General features: G+C 43.7%; 2 protein-coding genes across 12 annotated transcripts in view; both read right to left on the bottom strand.

Annotated features, from left to right (window-relative positions):
• LOC108003569 (probable nuclear hormone receptor HR3) overlaps positions 1–19430 on the bottom strand; it is a 120367-nt gene that overhangs the window by 10737 nt on the left and 90200 nt on the right. For 7 of the 11 annotated variants that reach the window (XR_009830413.1, XM_062076886.1, XM_062076860.1 and 4 more), the window contains 5 exons: positions 9805–10032; positions 4066–4231; positions 3562–3788; positions 1580–1984; positions 216–488 (listed from right to left, as the gene is read on the bottom strand). Coding sequence is in view for 10 of the 11 variants with exons in the window: in XM_062076886.1 (XP_061932870.1) it covers positions 216–488; positions 1580–1984; positions 3562–3788; positions 4066–4231; positions 9805–10032 (1299 nt within the window). In the remaining variant the exon portion in view is untranslated. Of the gene's footprint in view, positions 1–215; positions 489–1579; positions 1985–3561; positions 3789–4065; positions 4232–9804; positions 10033–11505; positions 11815–19430 lie in introns of those variants that run through there. The other 4 variants (XM_062076888.1, XM_062076895.1, XM_062076877.1 and 1 more) reach the window with 3 other exon arrangements.
• Positions 11832–18971, bottom strand: LOC133666362 (uncharacterized). The gene is given in 4 exon segments (XM_062076907.1): positions 11832–12069; positions 16097–16299; positions 16302–16612; positions 16615–18971. Coding segments are annotated over 4 exon segments (849 nt in total). The 5' UTR covers positions 16859–18971; the 3' UTR covers positions 11832–11978.

The following is a 19430-nucleotide window of genomic DNA, read 5'->3' as shown; positions in this document are numbered from 1 at the left end:
CACAGGCGATTTATACAATTTCCATTTACCAAATTTCTCTTCCTTTCCCTGTATATAAAACGATTTCCCTATTCTCTGTTGAGAATGATTTTTCTTAAATTAATATCATAAAATCTGATTGTTAATAATTTGATTTATAAAACTAGATAATTTTAAACTGGAATCAGACATCTCAATCTTCCAAAGAATAATAACTAAATTCAGATCACACTTACCAGCCTTTAATAGAACAATCTGGTCGTCCTGCGAGAGCTTCATGAATCCAGGAACCATCTTGGCAAACTCGATGATCTGCTGGATAACGGTGGTTAGTTTTTGGGCACACTCGAGCCAGAGTTGTTCGTGCGCCATGTTCTTGTAGTAGATCAATCTGGAGAGATCATGCGGCTTCCGGAAAGATTCCTGAATCTGTTCCGTCGACAGCAGACACGTTCTTGCGTGTGCATCCGCTATCGTTTTTGAGAGCAGCTCGCTGATCTGTGCCGGATCTACGAAAATTCATCGGAGAGATAGGTTGAAATCTCGCTCTTCAAAGAGTTCACGTTTTCATCGAGCAATAATCGAAATGAATATCCAACAATCATATTCTACGTATCAAAACGACTATTACGTTAAACAAGATATTATATATATATATAAAACACATAGAAAAATTGATCAATTTTTGTGAACACGTATAACATGAGTAATCGAATATACATATGTAATATATTATAATATATTAAGCGACAGTCGATTAAAAGAAGAAAAAAATTCTACTTTGATTAGTCGATTTTTTTTTTTAATGACGCGATTTATGCAATTGTATACTATACTCTTACTTAAGTTAGAATGCAATGATTCGAAATGAGAGAGCACGTTTTCCAGGTTAAGATCACGAGAACCAATAGGGGCGGTCGAAACTTAGGATCTGGTCTGGTTGTAGATCTCTATAATTACCGCACTTTCAAACTGCATTATCGCCACAGTTTACCAGACCCATTTCACTTTGGCTCTCAAGAGCGAGAACTTTAAACAATTCCAGCGCTTTGACGCGAATCGCCACCGAGAAATTCAAACCCTTTCATCCAATCTCCTCTCGAATCAACCGGCCACCCTTTATCCTCGTTTCCTTGTCCATAATTATGGAAACACCGATCAAATGCATCCTGCTATTTATCCTCGACAGAGTTTCGTTATAATTTATAGGTTTAATTATAGGATGTTTAAACTTCCAATAAAACGATGCAGAAAACTTCTTCACGAGTATGGAGCACAGATAACTTTATCTCGACAACAAATTTCTCTCAAATTCACCTCTCTTCCGTTCAGAAACACAGAAAAAACGTACTCTCCCATCGACGACGAAAAAAAGAAGAAGAAGAAGAAGAAGAAGAAAAAGAAAAAAATACAATATACAAAATAAAAACACCGATCGATTCACGAGCCGAGAAAAAAAATCAGAATATCTCAAACCGTAACAAAAAGAGAAAAAAAAAAACAAAAAAGAAAGAAAAGAAAAAAAAAGGAAAAGAAAAGAGAAACGAAAGAAAAAAAGCACGACACATGCCCATGCAAAGGGACACAAACGTAACCTCACATCTCGCATGGGACATACTGGGCAGACTCGGCACTTCGTCGTCCTCGGATGGATTGCTGACCCTCTGTTGCTGACCGCTCAGAAAGGTCGTCGAGTCGACCATCGTGTACGAGCCGTGGCCCAAGCTGGCCAGTTCGACGGTGGTCTCTTGCTTAACAGCAACGATTCCACCCCCGCTCAGGGAACCGGCACCGCCACCGCCACCGGCGGCCGCACCGCCCCCGGTGCCAGAACCGCTCCCTCCACCACCCGAGCCACCACCACCGGATCCACCACCATTACCACCGCCACCACCGCCACCACCGCCTCCGCCGCCGCTACTACCACCACCACCGCCTCCACCACCACCACCTCCACCACCACCCCCCGTGCTGCTTCCGGTCGTCGAGGCAGACAGCGACTTCCCTGGTACGCGAAAAGTCAAAGGTTCACCTCGGTCTATGTACCCCCTTTCCCACGTTGCCTGCTATACGCGCACTTTTCTTTTGTTCCTTCTTTTTTTCTTTTCTCTCTCTTTTCGTCTCTACGTGTTATTTTTCATCTTTCTTTCTTTCTATTTTTTCTTTTCTTTTCTTTTCGTTATCTTCCGTTTTTTCCTCCCCCCCTTAAGCGACAAATCACGCCGCGAGATCCTCGAATTTTTTTGGTGGAATGGAACCGGCTCGCAGAGGATGATACGTAGGGATTTGCTGCAGGATATTTACGGGTAATGGATCGGGAAGGCCTTTTCTCGAGAATGAAATGTGGTTGCACATCGATCGATCCCGTTTTTTTTAACACGGGTAAATTTAGAATTTAAGAATTCTTTTTTTTTACGCGTTAATAAATTAAATACGGCAATTATTATAATTAGAACAGTGTAGAGGCGAAAGTATTATTCGAGGCTAAAAAGAAGAGTCTAAGGAATTAAATATATATTTTAATATTATAATGTCGAATCGAAAATTTTGAATATGTTTAACTATTTAAGACGAAACGAGCGAATACGCTCTTCCTCGTATGTCGTCGATTTTCTAATCTTCTTCTCAGCTCTGAATATATATAGCATAGAATATATGTACGAGTTTGTTAAAGAGACTCTTGTTACATGGAAATGAATTAATTAACAGAATGATCAGGATCGCGTGCATTTATGAGAGTCGCGGCATTTTAAAATGTTTTTTAAAGTACCAGTTCTCTTTCGTGATCGCGCTTTTCAAACTCGGTTCTATCTTTATGATCGTTACTTGAAGACACGATATCAATATTATTCACCGAATGCGTCTCGTTCAGTCAACTGGCAGTAGTGATAAACACAGTAATTGCATCAGCCGCGTGCTACTAAAAGGGACCAGTACTACTTGGCGCTGCTTGTTCATCGATTGACATCTTGTTACCACTCTTTCGTTAACAATAAACTTCAATGGAACTATAAACTAACGGGTTGGCTCGGCTTCAGCTACGTCTGCCAGTCGGCCAGATTCACGTTCGATCAAAATTGAAAATGTGCATCGCGTGAAATTTTGTAGACCGTATTAAACCGTTGAATCTATTATGGATCTCTTATCTTTTATATATAAGAACATAGAAATCGTTTTCGATATATCGAGAAGAATTTCATCAGTAAGATTGGAGAATTTTAAAGATCGAGCCTCGAATTTCTCATATTCGACAAATTATTAATCGATCTTCTAAAAAGGCGTTGTTAAAATAAAATATAAAATTACGTTAGATCTGTTTTCATCGGAAGATTCAAGCGGAAGGAAAACGGATAGATTGAAAGTAAGCAGAAATTCAAAAAACATTACATTCTTCAGTTTTCAAATTATCGTTTAACCCACGATTGATTATTTATATTTTCGCATATAAACGAAATCAAGAATTTCACTCTATAACTTTTTCGAAAAAAGTTTTAAACCGATCCAAATATTTCTTTCTCGTTCTTCTCGGAAAAAGAGAGAGAGAGAGAGAGAGAGGGAGGGAAGGTAAATTAAAATACTCACCGGTGGTGACCACGCTGGGAAGTACCCCAGCCGCTGTGACAGCGGAGGGCGTATCAGGGGCGACAGTGTCCGCGACCTGCGTCTGCGTCGGTCGTGGATCGTAGGTCGTCGTGCTGTCGACGTAGTCGGCGCTAAGCTCGTAGTTCGTCATCGCTTGATGATTGTAATAACCCGACCCCCCCGTGCCGGGGCCAGGGGAAGCGTATTCACTACCGCCATACGTATACCTGCGCCCACAAATCGAGATGAGGATAAAAACTTCCTGTCCAATTTACCGAGTTTAATTGGTAATTATCCATGGAATAACATTTTACTTGGACGACTCGTTCGGAATATCTTATTATTAATACGCGGATATTTATGAAAAAAAAAGGGTACAAAGTATTTAAAGTATATATATTATAATATGCAAGGAATAAATGTTGAAGCAAAAAGTGACTATTTGATTAAGATAAATTTATATTTGTTTCCTTTGTCGATGATGCTCTTCAGAGTCTCACTCACCCGCCATTGAAAGGATGATGCTGATCCGAACTGCTTGGGGTCTGATGTTCAAACACACTGCTGTCGGGCGCAGTCTCGGAGGCCGCTCTCATTTGTGCCTTGTGGAACCTCACTTCGTCCTCGACCTTCTCCCGCTGCTTCTTCGACATGCGCCCGAATTTAACGGCTGGAAAGAAGAATCGGATGATACACAGTGTAATTTGACTTTCGCTCCAAAATGTCTAGTCGGATCTACTTTTTATAACATATTACAGATAATAACTTGATTGAAATTGAATGCGAGAAGAAAATCTTTATTTCGAGTCCATATTACTCGCAAAAGATCACTATACATCTCTTTAACGATACTGGAAAAAAGGAAAATTCAAGAGAGATGAAACAAAGATCTGAATTTCTTTTTCCCCCGACACTACTTAACAGCGATTCCACGATTATTAATTTATCTCATTATCAACGATCTCTCTCCATAGCAACGCCATACAAAAGCTGAGCACGCACTAAATCAACTGGGATCGTCGATTTTGAACGATTTTCTCCCACCCATTCCACTTGGATCATTTTACATACAAGCATCGTACGGGTTGAATTGATCGTTGTGTACGGGTTAATTGGATGGCGATCGATCCGATCAAACTTCGGAAGAGTGTAACTTTAATGAAGATCGAGGATCGATCGTGGCCGTGCATGCTCCCTTTTATAAAGCGAACTGCGCCAAAGAAACGTTTCTGATTCGTGGAACGCGGAAGTTCTTTGCATCTCGTCGTCGTTACTTCTTCGTCGTTATCGCCCGGCTCGGATGCACCCACCCATCCCAGTGACGTCACCGCGCGGCACCAACACTGGCCAACAGTCGTGAGCGCGCGCGCGCGCGATACGACTACGTCACGCGAAGCGTTCAACAACCGCTAGAACCTGAATCGTCTTCGTATTCCTTTTTCTTCCGTGTTCTCCAGTTTCTCAAGTTCATTCGCGAGTTCAGACGAGACGAGACGCGCCTATTTTCAAACGAGCCATTGTTGCCGCGGCTTCCGATTGCCGATTCGAAAATCGATCCCCCGCTTCCGGGGGAAATTCGAATCCGCGCGAAACGACGAGCTCGATGAAAGTGGGAACGTTTGCAGTTTGTGCTCTCTGGGATCAAATTTGATTTGATTAATCGAAAGGAATTAGAATTGATTTTTATTTTTTTTTTTTCATTCTTATTCGTTTAATCAATCGTGAGAGTTTCTCTTTGGATTCCTTTTGGATTCATTTTGATCGGATCTTGGAGATTGGGGGATAAGGTTTAAGAAGTTTAAGAAGACTGCAATCGACGAGATACGACACGTATTAAAAGAACAGTGTGATTCGTTTTAACGATCTTCATTTACTCGGTTGAGTGCCTTGAGTTGCCCTTTAGTGCAGGATTTCAAAGTGTTAAAAATAGATCCAAAGAGCCCTATGAGCGATTCAGATACACTTCTACGAATGAACGATCTTTTACAAATAACATTTTCATTTTTAAAACATATCAACACGATATAATTTAAACTTTCTTTAAACTCTTCATCGTCGAAACGAATCAATGGACAACCATTATTTCAAAATCAAAAAAAAGAATTTCTAAAATGATCTTCTACTTCAGTTTATCCGCCAGTTGCCTCTCGACGAATTAAAAAAAAAAAAAAGAAAGCCATCGATATGACTGGATCCAAACAAACTCCCCTCCTCCAATCCCCCTAAAATCCGCATCGCAATTAATCAAATCCCAACTCAACATCCCTCCCCCTCGCTCTCCCGCATTCACGCTCCAAAAACCGAATCCTGGCGCCACAGAGGGCAGCTCAGTTTCCGCCCTTCCTTGAAACTCGCGTCTCTCAACGCAACGAATCTCGGTCCGTTTGCTCGGCGACACACGCGTGACTTCACGCACACGACTTCGTGCCAGCGTGATGTATAAGAGAGGAGAGAGGAGGGTTAGCAAGCGCGAGGAAGAGATCCGACAACGGTTTGTGAACGAGAAACTGGTGAAAAGGGGGAGAGAGAGAGAGAGAGAGAGACAGGCGAGCGTCTCTCGCGACCGTCAGCTGCCAGCTGAAACCGCTATCGGGATCGCGCGCGAACGAGAAAGGGAGAGAGAGAGAGAGAGAAGCGGCCGGCCGGACGACGAAGAGGTAGAAGCGGAGGGTGATCGACCGAACGTGGCGAAGGAGGGACAGAGAGGGCGGACAGGGGCTCGTGGCGACGAGACGAGGACGAAACGAGGCAGGCGAAAGAGCGTGGCTGCGCGCTCGAGAGAGAGGTATGGAGGGAGGGAGAGAGAGATGACAACAGGAAGAGTATGCGCGCGCGCTACCGGTAGCACACGATGCACACGAGCGTGTGTACGAGGCGAGTGTGGAGAGAGGACTGGCGGCTCCTTATCAACCGGCGCAAAATACTCTCTCGTATAGAAGAGAAGCGACGCGATTATCGAGGCGGGGATTTTGCTCTCGTTCGCAAATCCAAGCCAGGGTGGATCTCGTGTACCGGCGAGTTTTCGACCGGCGCGCATCGACGCCGCGTTTTCAGACGAGTGGAAGAGTGGTCGTGGGCCACGAGGTGCGCGACCGGCACACCTCTGTGTTGGGAGATTCGACGAATGGGGACGTCAATGACCTCGCCGCGGAGCGTTCCGGCTGGCGAGGTGTTCGACGTTTCGGTTTTGACAGCGAGGAGCGGGGAGGAGGGTGGAGAGAGGTTTGGGGAAGCGAGAGAGTGATGTTGGAAGGAGAAGGAGTAATGCGTAATTAATTTATAGCCGATCGAATGAGTTGGATAGATGACTGTCCTTACGTATTTGGTATCGGGAGAATTCCGTGGAAGAGGATTTCTTGGAAGTTGTTTTGTCCAGTTCTGGTAGGAAATATTACTCGTGACCCGACCTCCGTTTGATCCAGTGCGTAAAGCGAGGGCCTGTTGGGATGAATCTAGGAAGAATCTACGTATAAATGCATCCTTCTTTCCCATTACTTTTTCTTTCTCGCCTTTCCTTCTTTATTTCCTTATTACGAGGCAAATGATGCTTCCGAGAAAAGGAGAGATATAATAAGAAATTCTGAGATATCTTCGAAACCGAAGAGTGATCGTGCTGCGAAACATGATTTATTAGAATTTCGTTTCTTTTAAAAACGGGGGAATATTCGAGGAAATGAACTCGTGAATTCAACTCGACGAAGGTGAACGGCTGATTAACGGTCAAAGCGCAGATTTCAGATCGATCGATCGATAAATGTTATTTTAATCTGTCGATTAGAGAAGGATGTTATCCGATAAGCGGCATAAACGAGAGGAAGACGGATTGAATCCTTATCGAGCATTTGCAAACAAGCTTCGCGGGGAATCGAAAAACCAACCTGTACGAGGTAGGATATTTTCCATCCTTCCGTCGATGAGGTTAATCTAATTTTCTGTCGAAAAAAAAAAAATACACTTGTCTAAAATTTCGAACTACTTTTCGAACTGTGAAGAATCTTTATAATTTTGTTCTAAGAAATGGCAAATGATGTGTAGAAAACTAAATAAAAAAAAAAAAAATACAAAATGAAAGGCAAAGTTCATTCTTTCGTATCAAAAGCAACTGGCGCGATTTCATTCAGACACAACCGCAATGTCCTGCTTTTCGGCTGCTACTTATCGAACGTGGCTTTTTATCTGACAGGCAGAAACCTGAAAATTCAGCGAGTGTTCATTAAAAAACTTTACGAGCACTCGCAAAAAACGAAACTGTCGAAACAACCTCTATGGAACACTTCAATACTCGTAGAATCGTACTTTAACAAATTCGAATCCTTTTTCGAAAATTTCTCTTTAAAACGATAATCACGTATCTAATTAATTTTCATAATTCGATATCGAAGGAAAAGGAAATAATACGTCCTCCTCCAAGAGACATTCCCTATTTTCATTCTTGAAATCGTCATCGATATAAAATCTTCGAGACGAGATTTCGGATTTACAAGCAACCTGCTCCCACATTATCGAAGTACAAACGTTAAACCCCATGAATGTCGTCGTTAAACGTGTCCAAGACATCTCGTGTACACTCTAGGTCCGATAAGGTGCAAGCAACTCGGCAAGAGGCCTAGCTGCATCGAGAGGAGAGCGAAAGAGCGAGAAAGAGGAAGGCGTGCGGGGGTGTTGAGACGTAGAGAGGGGGAGGGGGGTCGAGAGGAGGGCTGGACAGCCTCCGATAAAGGGTCGTACACCCCGAGCGGCACGCGTGGCCGCTGCTATCCCTGTGTATCTGATTTGACGAGTCTCTTTCTCCCTCCTTTCCCCTCTCCTTCTCTTTCAACGCGACGAATTGAATGTTTACGAGTGGTGTCGTCATGGTAATGCGTGGAACGCGTAAATTTGCGAAATTTCGTATCGATCGGAACGAGTGAAATTGGAAAAACGTTCCATCTCTGAAAACGTTTCCCAAAATATAGTATATATATATATCCGATGCGGCCATTGTGACACTTGTGTTTCACGTGAATTGGCTTTTGTTGAAATTTCACTTTAACGTCGTTTCATAGGGAACAATGGATTCGGGAATAATACAATGCATGGCCAATTTGCGTTATCGAAACGTTGAAGTTGTTTTTTCGTTCACTCGCTCTCCCCCTCCCTCCCCCTCGATGAAATATCTTTTTTTTTTATTTTAGACACCCTGTACATGTTGGCATACGAGTTCGTACGCAAACATTGATAATTTTTATGGAACGTTTGCGCCTGTGTTGAAAGTATAAATCGATGTATTACGGTATATAAGCTGTGCAAACAAGCAGCACACGTTAACTGTATATTTCATGAATATGAATCGTGACACCGAATGAGATATAGATACGAAAAATGGTGTATAGGAATACGAATCGAGTCGTGATATAAATTCTATTTCGTAATTCATCAATCTTGTCGCATTCGGTGGAACAGAAAGCTCGTAATACGTATGTATGTACGTACGGTGTGGTACGCTGTACGTTTCACGTTTGTCGTGTAATTTAAACTGAGCGATAATGGTTGAAACAAAGAAATTTCTTTTTCATATCGACGCTTCTGATGATTTGTTGCATCGTTTCTCCTAACGCGACACTCGTGCATAAGCATTATCGTGTACAGCTCACTTTTGTTTGTCAATTTCTTCCCCTCCCACTCCCCTTAAACTGTAGATAATAAAAATCGAACGATCCCTCCTGGCTATCTAAAATTGCATTAGAACGCGAAAATTCTGAATCAACAAAGGAATGATCGAGCGTCCACGATTTTCGATAAATTTTTAACAAAGAAACAATAAAGATTGATTGACCGTGATATATTCGTGCGAATCGTCCATATTTTTACGATCAATTGAAAGAAAATGAAAAATAAAGAGAAATTTATTTCGCTATCTATTTTGCTTTCTATATGTTTGTAAATATTCGCGTTTCGAATTATAAAAATCAATATATATATTCAGTGATATTAGAGAAAACAAGAAAAGAAAATTTCAATTATTTTTCTGATAGCAAAGAATATCGTATTTAATCGCTAATGCTCGCCAATGCTCAATTTCCACGTTTCAGAGTAAACATTCGCGTGAATCGACCGATATCCACCCATATAAATCGCTCGTCATCGTTTCCTGAGCGACGATCGTTACGTTTTTCTCGTTAAAGGATCATTGCAAGTTCTCTCTGACAACCTTGAAGTTCTTCGAGAAAACGGAGGCTCGGATCAACGATATGCAGCACTCACCATCTCTAGACATGCCGAGGCGTAGGCACTTTTGCAACCGACAGTACTGGCACCGGTTTCTGTTTACACGGTCGACCACGCAATTCTTGTTCCGCGGACATTGATAGTTGACGACCGACGACTGGGACCGCCTGAAGAAGCCTTTGCAGCCCTCGCAGGTGATCACGCCATAATGAACACCGCTGCTCTTGTCGCCACACACCTTGCACGGGATTATTTCGATCTGGGCTGAAAGCAAACAGGGAAAAAATCGTTAAGTTCGTGATCACTCTGGTAATTGAGAATCTTGCGCACGAACGTGGCTTGTTCACTTTCGTTTCTCTTACTTGACGAATCGATTCTAAATTTTCTAAGATATGGGTTTCTTTTTATTTAGATTAAAAGATTCTTGATATTTCAATTTCTTCTTCTAGTTGATTCTCTTGTCTTACAATTCAACCGAAAGATATTGATGTCAAGAGTTCATATATACAAATCAGTTAAAGGTAAAATTGAACGAAGAGAAGAAAATATTGAGAATCATCGATATTTTCTAAGAAGAAAAATAGATGAATTGTATATTAAGAATGACGTTCCGAAGATGTCTATTATAAGACAAAGAGTTAACGTTAAAAATATAAAATTGCAATTCTTAAGAAATTATTAGAATATAAGCGTCGTCGGTTGTTGTTTCGAACGTTGCAATTTACGTAGTTTCATTCCAGACTCGTGATTGCTATTTCCGTGTCCAATTCATCCTCGACTTGGTTCGAAAATCCAAAATACAGTTCTATCTAGTTTCAGAGACGTTTATTTTCTCTTTCGTCGTTCGTTTCTCGATAGCGTGTAATCAAAGAGGAAGACCGAATCCATTCTCTTCTGTTTTATATGCTGCCACTTTATTCCTGGCTCGTCGAAGTTCATCACACCATCGGTCGTTCTCTAGTATATTTATGGATAACCTTTGCGATTGGGAGACAATACTAGACGACGGATTCCATCGCGGGGCAAACCGTGTCCAAACGCATCCAATAAGTTGTATGTGTCTTGTGACCGAGGAGATTTCGTATCGGCTTATAATATGACAACGATAACACGAGCGATAAAACCGTGACCGGAGTTTTTCACTCGTGGAAAATCAGAAAGAAAACTCGAAAGAAATACGTAGCCACTTCGCGCCGCGAAACATGAGCAGGCAGAAAGACACCATTCATCCACAAGTGTTTCTGTAAATTGCAATTGCTTATCCCGGATGTTCTCTCCCATCGAATCTCAGAAATCGTCTCTCTAAAAAGGTATCCTTGTCTCGATGGGGAAAAACGTGACCGAAGATTCGCGTTAAAATTCTATTTCCTCCATCGTACGAGCAATAACAGGCAAATAAGAGGAGGATAATACGTACGTATGATAATTTTTCTCGGATATAATCGTATTCATATCTATTTAAAGAAAAAAAAAAAGAAGGAATTATAAAAAGCTATATCCAGATTCCAATATTAACTTCGATTTGCCTTATTTCTTTCTATTTCGGGACTAAGATTCAATTCCGAATATTATAAATAATATCAGGTTCAGATAAAATTATTTGGTATAACAAACTTGATTTAATATCTTGTTCTTTATTCTTGTTCTTCCACCGATATTACAAATAAAGTCGAATATTATTGTTAGGAATATCGATTGTACGAGAAAAAAAATTGTTTAGCCACAGCCAACGAGTACCTCGTATAGAATTGACTTGTAGCCTACGATCGTCCAAGAGTGTATTTTCCGGACTTGCGGGGGTTTGCACTGGTACCCTGTTTCTCGCTTCCGGTGGCTGAGGGCTCGTACTGTCCGCCCCCCAACTCGGCCCACCGAACGTAGAGAGACTTCCCTCCATTTACGTTCCACGCTATGTGGTGTTTCATTTAAAAATCTGCCCACCAACGTTCCTCGCGCATAATATCATCGGAGTGGTTTCTCTCCCTTTTCCACGGAATTTTCACGATCGGCACCTATTTCTTCCAACGATCATTCATCGTTCACGCGTAACAGTTCACATCACACTGCCGTTACAGTCCCACCAGCGTAGCGGTTCAACTTTTTCACAGTGTTTCGTCGAAAACAATCGTGAACAGTTTCCACAACTCGGTCGATAGACGAGAGAGCGTTCCATCGATCGTGAGATCGTATAACGAAATGAATGCACCCTCCTATTCTGGACACGTTGCACGTTCGCGTATCCCGCGAAGAGGAGGGGGGGTTTTAGGATGTCCCGGAGAGAGAATTTTCCACAGGCGGATTCTAAAGAGGATCGTTTCGACGAGGAGAATCAGTGGCTGACATCGGTAATCGATCTCTCGCTCGATCGAGCTGCATGAGAGCATAATCGCCGAGAGAGCGCACCTCCTCGAGTATATATAATTCGTGCTATTAACGGTTCCCTCGAAATGTTGCAAAACGAAGATATTCTTCGAACGCTCCTTTTACAACACTCTTCTCCGCTGAAATTACCGTATTATTAACGTTCGTAACGTGGATCGGCTGTCTTACGATCGCGAAGAGAGGGGCAAATCTTCGTTCCAACGATTTCCAGCCGGATCCTATTTATACGCCTTCTAACCTGGATTTCGACCAAGAATACACCCTGATCCCTACACCGTGAACCCCAACCCTTAAATCAATCGCGGCTTACAGGCCTCGTAGAACGCGCCATCAGACACGGAATGCGCGCGACAAATTCCTGTCTCGACCGCATCGATCACCTCACCGCTCGTCTTCTCCTTGGTCCACGAATGCTCAACTTAACGCTTGTTATATATATATATCAAATCGAAATAATCCATCCTATTATAGGTCTGAGGTGAGGCCGAAATTTTTGAGAAAGATCGAGAAACGCGTTGGAAACACGGTAGAACGAGCGCGATGGAACGGAGGAAAAGAGTAGAAATGCGGCTGCTGCAGTGGCTCCGTTGCCCTCTATTTTCGTTCTCAGCTCGGTAATGCGGCGACTATATCGCGAGGGCGCTAAAGCAAGACAGAAGAAAGAGGGTGTGCTGGTGCACGAAGAAGAGAACCGGCATGGAAGGCGAAGCGAGAGAGGAGGGAGAGGTACGACGTTCTCGTGTGTACGTATATGCATATGACGTAGATACACGTATATATATATACACTATGCATAAATGTATCTCTGTATGAATTTGTACATCTGATACATTCGCGTACCTACAGTTGGTCACACAAATATAGTCGGTTGCATTACGTATATATTCTAGGAAAAATTGTAAACCGAAACAATTAGAAATTAATTTTTAAACGTCCAACTGTGCTCTATTCTAGAATGATAGACTTATAATCTGGGAATTAAACAAAATGTATAAAAGATACTCGAATAACTTTTGTGTTCTGTATATATATATATATATATGTATATACGTATATATATATATATATATATATATATATATATATATATGTATATACGTATATATGTAGTTACGTAGTAGACACGTATACGTACACATATATATGCATATTCGCGCGCACGTGTTGGTAGAGGCGACTACCGTATTGGAGCGAGGAGGATTCGGTGCTGGCCGTGTCTGTATATCGTGGTTCTCTCGTCCGACAACTCTAGCGCCACGAGTAGCGTCGAGGCGCTTGCACCATACGGTCGAACATTACATAACCGAGAACGATGAACCCAGAGTACAGTCACCCGGCACGCTCGCATCTTTGATGTGCGTCATGCCGTTGCCTCGAGGAGAGTGCACAGCGCCGGCTACTATATACATACCCCGGAACTCCCGAAATCGAAGCCACTTTGTTGTACCTTTGTCCATCCGTGCGCGCTCGCCTCTCCCCTCCTTTTCCCTCGTTAGACCGATCGCATTCGTGCGTGTGCGTACGCGAATCGTGGTAAATATTCGCGGAATGGAGGAAAACGAGAGATTCTGTATTTCTGCCAGACCGCGGAAACAGGGATCGCACGATTGACGTTCGATTTCGCGAGGCCGGCTGGAACTTATCCAAACCTTTTTTCCTCTCGCGAAACGATCGCACGTGTACACGGGATCGATATCTTCGAGACTTTTCACCACCACGCTCGTATCGAAAATTACGGAATCGATATCGTCCGATCTACGAACTGTGTTATTAATGGAGTCATCGAAATTGCTGAGCTGGGGTGAGCTTTAGAATTATTTTACGAACGTCATGCAGCTGTAACTGGGAAGAAACTGGTATATAACTGGTTGTATATCTATGAATTCCGATGAAATTCCAATTACGAAAGAGGGACGGAAAATATGTGGAGGGGAGGGGAATACGTAGGAACGAGGGCTCGAATCGAAAGGGAATTTCTGTTAAGGTTTCTTCGTTGTCGAAATCAAAATCAATCCAGTAGTAACTAGTAATCTCCCTATCGATACTGCGCATCGGGATAAATGAATCGAACTTGAGGCTAAAGTCGAAATTAAATCACGTAACTTTGTGACTCCTTTGAGAGGATATATTAAGATTTCCACAGACAGAGATAGAGATGAACGCGAGAACGATAGATTGGCAGAAGCAGAGTAAATAGAAAGAGGCAAATAGCGGAAGGAGCAAGCTGCACCCGGAAAGCTCGAAAGCTTAATCGTCGCGTATATGTTCTTAAACGGTTTTAGTTAAAGATTTTAAAAACGAAATTTTAATATTGCATGGTTAATGTATACCGAAATTTGAATCAATTCCTAGTTCTGTTTTGGACTGGTCGTCTTCGAGATAATTCAGAGCGAGGGAGAATGACCTTAACCCTCTTAAAATAGACATTATGAGTGTAAAAAAAAAAGAGGGGGGAATTTTATTCAGAAATATGAATTACGATTTGTCATTAGTGATGAATAAAGAAAATAAGAATTAAAAGACACGTGTATATACAACTTGCAAGTCACATGGCATTGCACGGAGAGTTTAAGTGCCGGACGGATGAACCGGCAAGTCATCAGAGCTTTACGACACGAAGTAGAAAGGGAATGATCAAAATAAATAAAATGTCTTTCGTTTGAAGAGGCTATTACGAACGTCTATCATCGGCAGAAACATTAAAAGTCACTAACTTAGGACATGTAGTAGTTCGAAACTACCGTTACAACTTCCGGTGAAATCTGAGACAAGATGACATCAAACCAAATTAAATCGATAACAATTTAATATTCGTTGTTTCGAAACAACGAATATTAATTCACCGTCGAGCGGACCGGAATACCGAATTAATCTTAAATAAATCCTTTTGCGTAATTTTGTGTACAACACAAAATAGATATCGATTGGGCATCGAAATGGCGTCAGAGGATGGTTTCGATGAATCGATCGAAATTAACGACACGAAGCACGAGCACGTTTCCCGGTTATATCGTAACACGTCATTCACCTACGTTAACGATCTCTTATTTACGATTGCTCGAAGCAATTAGTTGTTCCTGACGACACACGAAAGAACGTCGTATATCTCTTTGTCCTTACGTAAGGCGTGCTTTCTTTAGAGTGTGAATCGAATGGACGAGAAGAGAAATTCGACGGAGAATATTCAACGACGTGAAGCCTATATTTCACTTTGTTGCCCGTACGCTATCCCCGTCCGGATCATCCGACGAATGAAATTCTCTACTTTGCACAGAATACGGTAGAAAGTGGTCAAAGATAGCGACTATTACCATCAGACGTGAACTCGCATCTCGACAGCGTGAAAATTGGGAACGCAAGTGGCTTTGGGTATCGATGGCACGGCATGGAATACCAATCGAGAGAAACTTACTTGCTGTGTTGACAAAGTGAAAAACAAGGAACGAGATTCGTGGTCACGCAACTGAACAACGTACCGACACCGATGGGCCAAACTCTAACCGACTTGTAATATCCAATTGTCACGGAGCGCGTAGAGGACCGCTATCTCACTGACATCTATCGTTCAAACGATAAATACCAGCGATAAAATATCCCAAGTACGTCTACCTAATCCACCACAATTCTGTCAATCTTTCAATTCGATTTACCATTTACGGATATGGACGTATAGCGAGACGAACGTCCACCGTACAATCAAGAAAAGCATCACGTTTCGCGATCATTTTCGAATTGCATCGTGTTCCAAAGAAGCTTGGCATGAACCGTTCACAAATAGCCGATCGTTTTCATCGCGACAGAAACTCCCACACCGCACGAGGTAGGCGCGCGCGAATCGTCGCTAGGAGCCGCGCAAGCGCCGCATGTAAAACGTAATGTGTACACGTACAGAGACGCGTGTGTATACACGATTGAACGCGCACAACCAACACACTCGCATACGCACTTGGACACACCGGGAAACGTATACACAGACGAGGAGGAGGTCGCGCGTTTTCCACCTGGAGCCTTTCCAGCCGCGATGATGATCACTTTGTTGGCTGCACTTAACACGCACGAAATGCGACGTTGAACGGCGGGACAAGGTTGTCCCGGTAACACATCCTCGACACGATCATCGTTCTCCTCTTCCTTGTTCCGTTGTGACGTTCGACCGACAACCGTACACGAAAACACACCGAGTTTCTTTGGCCTGGTGAAATTTCGAGACGCGAGCAAGCACAGCGTCTCGAAGCGTGTACGGTGCACCCGAGAAGAGGTGACGAGTAGAGTGCTGGAGCAACGGTCACGGGAGACAGAGAAAGGGGAGAAAGGAGAATGGAGAGTGCGAAGAAAGAAAGGAAGAGAGCCGAACGAGGAAAATGCTGGTGTAACGCGAGCGGAGAAACGACGGAGGCGAACGTACTCCTCGGCCAAGCGGGACCACTGGCACGCACGCATGCACGCGCCCGCACGCAAGCACGCACGCACACGTGTACTCATGTACGAGAGCGCACACGTAGTCACGATGCCTCCACGTTTCCTTCCTCCGCGGTAATTTCGGGAGTCTCGCGCACCAACGCGTACACCGCCACGATCCAATCGGCCGTCCGAATCGAGCGGCAAAAGCGACACGCGGTACGCGTTCGTTATCCGATGTCACGCGGCCACGCTTCCTGCTACGGGCCCGGCGGGGAAAACTCGCGGAAACACCGTGCGACTGGCGCATTAGAATATTTCGGGGGTTTGATGAACCTCGCGGCTGTATGAAGAACCCGAGTCACTGGTGAAGAAAGGAGGCGAACAAAGGACGGAGATAATGGAACGGACAAAGACGGAAAAACGAGCGAGCCGTTGGGGCGGAGGGGAAAGAAACAAAGAAAAGTAGGGGAAGGAGATATAACGACAAAGATAGAAAAAAAGAGTATGAGAAAGAGGGAGAAGAGCGGGAATAACCGGGGGAAAAAAAGGCACCGAAGAAGTAAAGGCAGATAGATAGAGAGGGAGATGGTGATAAAAAAAGACGGAAACAGAAAAAAGGGGGGGATATATGCGGGAGGAAGAAAAAGAAGGAGCATTAGAAGCGAGCAAGAGAGAGGAGGAGAGAGAGAGGTGTTTTTCGGGGACCGGCGTTAGCGAGTTGGCATCTCACAATATGTCAGAACTCCCCGCGCTCCCCCACCAACGAATGACGCTGCGTCGGGTCACTGAACTGTGCGCGCCTCCGCCGATGATGGCCGAGTGCCTCACCCTTCGCTCTCCCCACCTTACTGTTTCGCCCCCACCACCCGCGCAACACGATCATTGCCGAAAACAACCGAGCTGTACCGACTAACGAATCTACGCTACGATCGCCGACTGCGCAACTGCGAACGGTCACGGAAACGCACGATGCAGATCACGAGCGCGTAAGGCGGGCTTTCCGATCTCCGTCCCGTGTGGCGCGGCACGTTAACTTTATTAGCGCGGCTTGTTAAGGGCACACCGGCTCCTAAATACACGTGCGTATCGTGTTTCCCTCGACGATGCTCGGAAACCGCCGCCTCGGAAAGTTTGTCTTGGGGAAGGAGAGACGTCGTCGTTTCTACAACCGCCGCGACTAATTAAAGAACCACGATGGTTTTCCGTTTGCTCCCGCCGTTTACGATTTTAACTTTGATTGAGTAGTTGTGGCGCGACGCAGCCACGTCCGCGAGCGAATGGTTGAATTTGGAAACGGGGATAATGGATTTAGAGATTCCTTTTGATACGGGCCGCGTTTTACGAGCAGTTTTTAAAATAACGAGAATGAAACGGCATTTTATCGGCATTAAGATTCGATAAAAATATAGATATTTTTATGGATATATAGTCATTTTTATGGGTATAATTTTAGGTCTCTTGAATTGATGGATGTGATCACGAAATATCGTATCCGTTGAAAGCATTTGGAAATTGCCTGCTTCGTTCATTACAGGGATATTTTTCATTAAAGATAATAAATTTTACGATAAGTTTTACATAACCTTGATTCGATATTCACACGAGCAACTTTTCTACGCTTGCATGGGCGGAATGCAAGACTTACTCGACTCTAAGTTCTCATATTTCACAATTTCTTTTTCAATCGAACTATTGCATCTCCGACCACCGCGGGATTGCTACACGGTGCGTAACAATCGGTTTTAATTTATATTCAGTGTTAATGCGATTCCACGATCGACGTACGCTTTAGGCATTTGTGCCAAGGTCACTTTCATTTTTGTGCCGAGTATAATGCACTTAATGCAACGTACACCGCCTGCCCATTGAAAGCATTTTGATTCAACGCTCGGTCCTTTTTCACGCGCTATTGCATTTTCCATTCCCGATCCTGTCAGTTGCAATGCAATCGGTATTTCGAAGTTCAAGCATAAACAATTGTCCACGATCGACACAATGTATTCTGTATTACTTACAACCTATCACTTGTGTCAAACAACAACAATAGCTCACAACGATGCACAAATAAAAAGAAAAACGCAATTTCTTTATCCATCTTTGATTCCCGCATTGAAATTATCATCACGAACCGTCTTCGTCCTTCCACGTCCTCTCTCCTCTCCTAAGCCTTAACCTAACCATACATCTATACCCTTTCCAGAGAAACCTCTCACCCCTCTTTTCCCTACTACGCTACTCCATTTGGCCCTCCGTCCCAACATGAATTTTCAAGTTATTGCCTCTTTCCTTGTGCACCATCTCCACCTAAATCTTTCCCGCACCCATACATCATCCTTTTCCACCCTTGTATGTTTCTTTCTCACCCCTAACTTCCCCTCCCTGGCCCCTATCGCCGAATAACTCCTTCAGCGGTTCGTTCTTTCTCTTGGACACGCGCACGGCTCTCCCCACCGCCGACCAACTCCTCCCCACCCTCCGCCACTTCGTTTCCCGTCCTTCTTCTTCATCGAGCGTCTCTCGCTCTTTCCCCCTGGTTCCACCCCCTCTTACTCCACCACGTATTATTGTCTCTGCCCCCGCGATCCCTCCCCTCCCCCGAGCATCACCTCCTCTCACTTCAAGCCGTTCCCTCGGTCGTCCTCCCCCTCTACCCGTGTCCCTTTCGCTCCTTCTCTCATTTATTGCATAACCGTGCACGAGGTTGCCAACCTGCGCCGCGTAATACTCTATAAATACGTTTCGCAAATAAATAATCGCGCCGGCGATATGTCTCTTTGCGCCGTTCCAGCGGTTCGATCGGACACCGGCGACGTCGCCATTGCCACGCTTGGAATTTACACGATGAAATGGCCCGATAGCTGAACCCGATAAGCGTACCC

Source organism: Apis cerana, linkage group LG1, assembly GCF_029169275.1.
Source record: "Apis cerana isolate GH-2021 linkage group LG1, AcerK_1.0, whole genome shotgun sequence".
NCBI classification, from domain to species: Eukaryota; Metazoa; Arthropoda; class Insecta; order Hymenoptera; family Apidae; genus Apis; species Apis cerana.
This window is presented reverse-complemented; position numbering and strand designations above follow the sequence as displayed.